Source organism: Carya illinoinensis, chromosome 13 (assembly GCF_018687715.1).
Source record: "Carya illinoinensis cultivar Pawnee chromosome 13, C.illinoinensisPawnee_v1, whole genome shotgun sequence".
Taxonomy (NCBI): Eukaryota; Viridiplantae; Streptophyta; class Magnoliopsida; order Fagales; family Juglandaceae; genus Carya; species Carya illinoinensis.
Window position 1 is genome coordinate 10440297 of NC_056764.1, and position 7022 is coordinate 10447318.

A 7022-nucleotide genomic window follows, 5' to 3' on the forward strand; every position below is an offset into this window, starting at 1 on the left:
AATATTTGTTATCTTTACTCATTTGCCAATCATTTGATATTATGTCAAGGATAATAAAAAGATGACGGTTAAACAAATGATAAATCAACCATTTTCTTAACGTTACATGTTTCTCATACATACATACATACATATATATATGCTTGTTCCATACAACTGAGAACTAGGGCAACATCTGCAGCAGCGTTGCAAACTGATGCATGGGGGCATGTTTGCTCATCTGCAATAAAAAAGGCCGCACAATGAACAATACGTTAACCTAAGCCCAAAGTGTAAAGATCACCAATCTATTAAAAAACATAAATCTACCATTTAATTAGGCTCTCGCGTTGTTTGTAAAAGCATGATATGTACTTTAATTGATTAAAAAAAGAAAGAAAAAAGCCAAACAAGACTCATGGGGTTGACAGATGCATTCGCCACATCCAAGCATGGGACAATTTGCATTATGGATTATGACTCCATGCCAAACATTCATCGCTGCACGTGAATTACGGAAAAGTAAGGGGGAAATAATAAAATAATAAAAAATAAATAAAAAATAAAATAAAATAAAAAAAGGGCAAAATTCTGTGTGAAGTCTGTGAATTCCTTCGGTGCACAGATCTGTCAGATCATTTCTGAAGGAGTCCTACTATCCGTATGCATGAAAAACGTAATCTGGGTTACACGCTGACGTGGCAGTAATAGTTAGCCTCCAGTTTGAGCTTCTTTCCAGTGAGCTTCACAAAGTGACATTTCTTCTCTTCCCGACATTTCCACCTCCCATTTTAATTCCCAAAATGTTGGCTTGAGCTTCACAAAGTGACCAGCGTACGTTTTCTTCTCCCATTTAAGTTCCAAGTCTCAACATTTCAGCTAGAGCTTTCATGCAGGCCAATTTTTCAGTTTATTTTAACAAGACCGACCATGGCAATCCATTCAGGAGACAATGATTACAAAAGCATGAACGAACACATTTGGCCCTCTGGGTGAAAGGAAATTAACTCAGTCCTAACAAATTGACTAGATAAAACGATATTACAAAAATGCGGATAGGAGGAGAAGGGTTTTCAGTCCTAACAAAATGACTAGATCCCTGTATCCCTTGAGTTACCCGCTTTCTACATGGGTTGTCGAGGGGGATTTTCCAGAAAGGAAAAGAATCTAGAACAGTTACAGGGTCCAAGAAGGTGGGGAGTGTTAACAAGAGATTGAAATATTCAGATTTGTAATTATGTTTCAGCAATAAAATTGCAATTTTTTCCCTCATCTTTGTTGCACGAGGCGAAAAAGTAAGAACTCTATCTGTGATCGAAGAGAAAATGCAAGAGATTAGGATACTGAGAGATGGGCGAAGACTCAAGGAAGAACACTTGTAATCCCATTTTTGCCCCTCGGTGTCTCTGATGAGTCTGTTCTTGTTTTTATTTTATTTCTTTTTAAATAAAAATAAAGGGCTGACAACACTGTCACATCAGCACGTAGAGGAGTCTACATTTTTCGTCCATAGGTTTAGCATTTTCCTTTATGAGGTTACATTCTAACGGAAGCAAGAACCAAAATAGCAACCAAAAAATAATTAGAACATTCAACAACCTAAAACAAGAAATGTCAAATGGCAATTCAATTGAAGGCTGCCAAATCAAAATGACGTTAAAATTAACACCTAAAAGAGCTTAAAGTAAGGAAAAGATGTGGGGGCAAAAAATAAGACCTGTAAGGGTCAGTAGAGAGCACACTCCCAAAGAAACTATGGGGAGTTTGGAAATGCCTCTTAAAACTTTCTCTGATCATTGTCTCTGGAGGCGACGGCTGTAAATGCAGTGGACCACTCTTGCATAGTAGATTCTGACACCTTTTCATCACCAATAAAAGGAGCCCAGGATCCTTGGGAGGTATCTATGAGAACCCATTCGACCTTCTCAGGCACGTTAAAAAAATCAAATTTTGAAGCAAAACTCTTCGACTTCGTGCCAGACTTCTTTGGTTTCTGGCCCTCAGAACCCTTCATAGATGGAAAAATATATTTGAAAATGCAGGATACATTAGTAGAGTAAGTGGGAATAATTTCCAAAAACTTTCAATGAAGTTCAGTTCTGCTTTTGACTCACCAATGTATCAGCATCAGAGTTCTCCGTTACTTTCGCCCTTTTCCGTTTGGTTCCGGTTTCTAAGAAGAAAAAAACCTCTTTCTTTGATCGGAATCGATGGCCTGAAACTGGATCAAGAAAGTACTGCACATTACAGAGGCGATTTAGGCCTTATTTGAGAGTCCACTATAAAAAGGATATTATAAAGCACTACACAATACAGAGACAATTTAGGCCATATATATGGAGGAAACAGAGCAAGTGGAAAAGACTACTCTAAGGAGTCCACATAAAAAGGATATTAATGTACTTTTTTACCTATAGTATTTGATAGTCATTAATTAAGCAGAATTTTCTGAAATCATACCAAAACTAGGAATAGACCCTACACTTGCAGCAAACAATTCATTCAAGATGCGATGCAAAACATAAGAAACTCACTTCAAAGCAACCTTTTTTTTGGATGTCGTAGGTGTGACATAATGAAGCAGAATTATTTACACCCCTCTAACTCCCAAACTCTCTTATAAGGTTAGTTGAACAAAGAACCACATTCCGGATGCCTTGAGAAGTGGAAGCTGCATTTTTCATATGGCGGAGAATGAATCTGACTCAAATTGGTGGTTGATTGTGTGTGTGGAAGGAGTGTGCTCATTGGTCTACGATTGATATTTTGAAGGAAATACATTTAAGTTGTCAGGATTGAGTGGTTCAATGGAAGCATATCTACAGGGAAGTGAATTATATTGCTAATCACTAGGCTAAATGGGGCAAGGGGTATATTTCAGGCGTTTCAGGATGTTCAAGATGCTCCTCAAGTGGCTAGGGGTGGCTTGGTGGTGGACAGATTCGGTTTGTTGAATGTCAGGTGTAAATAACCCTCTATTCTTTGGTATAGAGGGAGGTTTTGTATAGTCTATTACAGTGGTGTAGTTTAATACTTACTTCCTCCTGTAGGGTACTGTAGCTTAGCTCAAGCCCAACGTGAGTTGTGAAATCAAGCAATGGTGATTTCTTCTTTAGAAAAAAACAAGACCTGACTTGGTCTCTAAGAAAGAAGATTATGCATCTACAAGCTTCATCTTTGTCCATTTTAGAGTCATCTACGTATATTGCAGTAAAACTACAAGGCTTGCTCTAGCTCATGTATGCTCTTAATTGTTTCCATCACTTTCTTTCAAGAGTTGAGGAGAGTTCCATCATTGAACATAAATATGAAGGAGATCTTCTAAGTACAACTGTAAATTATTAAATCTACTCGTGTCCAATGTTTGGTGTCTCTTCTTTAACATAAAAAACCTCCAAAATTGGGCAAATTGAGTATGACAAGTAGATGATTGATGTAAATCATATAATCCAATTCAACAAACATATAACTTGAATGCTCAAGCCAAGCACAAAGATAATAACAGATGGAATGTTTTAGCACAGCATGCACTATACAATCCAACAGACGGGATTTTATGCTTTGTCGAGGTGAGTTGAGAAATACAGTAAGTCTAGGCTCTTATAAAGACAAGGCAAAAATGATAAGACAAAATAAGCTTAATTCGTGAAACCTGTCCCATTCAATAACTTATAAGTCGCAAAAAGAAGCAAATAATGCTACTTTAGCTCATACGACTATCCGTCTTATTGACCAAAAACCTTCGTCTATCGGATACCAAAGCTAAAAATGGACATCTTTTAACATTTTTTCTTCTTCTTTAGTTTTCTCAGCAGCCAAACAAGTATTAGCAGACATTAAACATTAATATGAGAAATATTTATTTCGGTAGTTTTAGAATAATAACTTGAGCACTGAAATGTACTTTACCCTATCTATCGTTCCAGCTGAGGCACCAGAGATCCGAACTCTGTCTTCGATTGACCAACCAGGCGGCAACCAGTCCGGCAGTGCCGCCGCCGTCCCCCGACGCTGCTGAGCTCCCGCCGGAGATTCCGTGCTCTCCGGAAACGGCGTGTCCACACCGTTAGAAGTCTTCGAGGCTAAAGAAGGCGACGAGCTATCGGACGAGCGGCGTATACCAGGCATCGAAGCAGTCCCGTCACGCCCGGTGACAGTTGCGTCGATGTAAGAACCGGGTCTGAGCAGCGGATCGGACGGCAGCTCGGGGGCTAGGGATTTCCCGGGTCTAGTCGGGTCTCGTTTGGGAGACTTCGGGTTGGGGCTCGGATCCTGACACCAGGTGGACATCAGAGCGGGAGGAGTATGCAGCAAGTGGGTTTGGGCGGAAAGTGAAATCAATCAGCAACGGTTTGAACTGGGACGCTTCCGAGTTATATTTATTGAGATACTTGATTACGTTGCCCGGACAAGCTCGATTGATACGAAGAATAAGATTACTCTTAAGATTGTCTGAAGCTCGATGGCCAATGATCAGCTTCAGGAATCAACACAACGCACCGAGAAGCTTGAGGGGCGAAATGGCCAATGATCGGTTTCAGGAATCAACACAATGCACTGAGCAGCTTGAGGAGCGAATTCTTATAATTTGAGGGAAAACAAATACATAAAATGCATTATACATCATTATGTAAAATTTCTTTTGTACCATAAATTTATAAAAAAAAAAAATTATACTCATTATCTCAACACACTACATATAATTTTTTATTTTTTTTATTCTTTTTCTTATCAAATATATAGTATATAAATAAATAATAAAATTTAATTAGTTGAAGAATAATAAAAAATTAAAATAAATATAGTGTGAAATGAGTAACAAAACTCTAATTCATAATTCCATAGAATTATATATTTAAGTTTTGTTTAGTTATCGAACCAAACTCAATTCATTTCAAACTAATCATTGATAAGATTCACTAATTTTTTAACTTCGTATAAAAATTTAAATTTATCTCAATCTATTTTATATATTTTAATGCCTGATTTAGATAGTAGAAATATTTCATCTCATTTTATTATTACAACTTTATCAAATTTTCATACAAAATATAATAAACAATTCAATTTTTTCAAATCTTAAAATAATATTCTAACAAAATTTTTTTCAACTTTTAATTTTCATCTCAATTAACTATTCAAACCGCACCTAAATAAATTGTCGACTTTTATTTTTTTTATTTTATGAGACATGACTCTGCGTTAAGAAATGGTTTATACAAAAAACTTAAACCTTAAATATGGGATGAGCCTCTTAAGACCAAAACCCTTAGACTTGAGCTAATCCCCATAGAGGAACTTCAATTAATTTTCATCAATAATCTGAAAAGATTAGCTATATATTTTCTTTGCATAAGAATAAGATCATTGCCATCCTGAATACTTTCCACTCCAAGAAAAAAAGATAAGGCGCCCAGATCCTTAACAAGAAAATCAAGGGACAACCGACTAATAAGTCTAGTAATAGCACTAGAATCTGAACCAGTAATATCGTCAACATATATCGAGACAAGCAAATGCAGCTCACCATCACAAACAGTATATAGAAAAGCATCTGCCTTTGATCCCTGAAAACCATAAGATTGTAATTTTTTAGAGAGGCGAGAAAACCAAGCTTTGGGAGCTAGACGAAGACCATATAAGCTATTTTTGAGTTGCCACACATGATATGGAAAATTCAAATGAATGAAACCCTGAGATTGGTGCATATACACTTCCTTCTTTAGAATGTCATAGAGAAATGCATTTTGAATGTCCAACTAACGAATGTGCCACTTATGAGTTACAGCACAAGTTGAACTATACTTAGCTTGATGACGAGGTTGAATGTATCTATCAAATTGATACCTTCTTGCTGATGATAGCCCTTGGCAACTAGCCAGGCTTTTATAGCATTCTATGCTTCCATCCACACGACGTGTAATTCAGTATACCCATTTATTGCCAACAAGATTATAGGAGCTGTGAGCAAGAACAAGATCCCACGTATCGTTTGAGATTAAGGTATTGAACTCCATATTCATTACCTCCTTCCATACAGCATCCTTTGAAGCCTCCGTGAAGCAAGAGGGCTCAGTGATAGAGCCAAACTTCGCAAGAAGCACCCTCAAGAGAGGATACTTTATCATACCCATGAAAGGAGTTCGGTTTTAAGGAATTAGTTTGTGATAGGGTTAGCATGCACCGTGGTGAAGAGGAAGGTGCAGTATGTGTGGGTGGCCCAATAGGAACCTACTGGAGAGCAGCATGGACATCTGTTGATTCTGAAGTAGTATGCGGAGCTAGAGCGACATCACTTGATTGGTCTCGGTTCGTGACAAGAGGAGTATGTGAATGATGATTAGAATCTTGTGATGCGGTGTCACAATCACATATTAGTTCACCTGCATGCAAAGGAAGTGTACATGGTTGTGTGCACTGTAAAGTCATGAGGTGGTGTGTGAAGCAAAAGAGGATGATGTGTCACATGCTTGATAAGGAAAAGAATATTCATCGAATATAACATGGCATGACACAAATTTTTCCAATGGATGATTCCAGACATCGGTAGCTCTGATGTGAGAGGCTATAGCCAATAAAAATACAAGTTTTAGGCGGAAATCAATTTTATGTTTGTTAAAAGGTCACAAATTAGGCCAACAAGCACATCCAAAAGTACGCATGTGTTGAACCAAAGATTTCAAATTTCATGTAATTATATATTTACACATGGTGATGTTAAAAAGTTCGGATCAAACCACTTGAAGCATTTCAAGGCAGTATGTTCGGCTTCTCACACAATTGGCACCAGAGATTATTAGGATTGCAGGAAGAAGGAATTCCACGTCCAAATCCTCGGAGAGGAGCAGTGCCAAGCCCCTGCCTCATGGATTGCCACGTCCACGATGACCAGAAAAACCTTGATGCTTTGTGGCAACATTAGCCGAAGGAGAAACAAAAGAAATGGATAGAGAGTGATGCTAAATCCAAGCCTCACATGTAAGCAACATAAAAAAGACCTCCTCGAGAGTGAGGGAAGCATCACGAGCACCAATAGTGGTGAC

At 37.9% G+C, this 7022-nt stretch overlaps 1 protein-coding gene across 2 annotated transcripts; it reads right to left on the reverse strand.

The window, feature by feature from the left end:
* Window positions 1–68: 68 nt before the first annotated feature.
* Window positions 69–4572, reverse strand: LOC122291719 (methyl-CpG-binding domain-containing protein 5-like). Of its 2 annotated transcripts, XR_006236744.1 has the most exons (4): window positions 3889–4572; window positions 2094–2216; window positions 1697–1987; window positions 69–220 (listed from the first exon to the last, which is right to left on the reverse strand). XR_006236744.1 is itself a non-coding variant. In XM_043099635.1 (3 exons), the coding sequence occupies exons 1-3, from the start codon at window positions 4267–4269 to the stop codon at window positions 1757–1759; spliced, it is 735 nt and encodes a 244-aa protein (XP_042955569.1). In that variant the 5' UTR covers window positions 4270–4571; the 3' UTR covers window positions 1381–1756. The 2 variants fall into 2 exon arrangements, 1 of the variants encoding a protein (XP_042955569.1); XM_043099635.1 differs by lacking the exon at window positions 69–220 and having other exon boundaries at window positions 1381–1987; window positions 3889–4571.
* Between the last annotated feature and the right edge of the window lie 2450 nt (window positions 4573–7022).

What these genes read in the sequence shown, in the direction of transcription:
- LOC122291719 (XM_043099635.1), bottom strand. Translation starts at nt 4,269, where the DNA reads ATGTCCACCTGGTGTCAGGATCCGAGCCCCAACCCGAAGTCTCCCAAA. An exon ending in CAGCTGGAACGATAGATAGG is followed by an intron (nt 2,217 to 3,888) that starts GTAAAGTACATT and finishes TGTAATGTGCAG; the next exon opens with TACTTTCTTGATCCAGTTTC. An exon ending in ACTCTGATGCTGATACATTG is followed by an intron (nt 1,988 to 2,093) that starts GTGAGTCAAAAG and finishes CCATCTATGAAG; the next exon opens with GGTTCTGAGGGCCAGAAACC.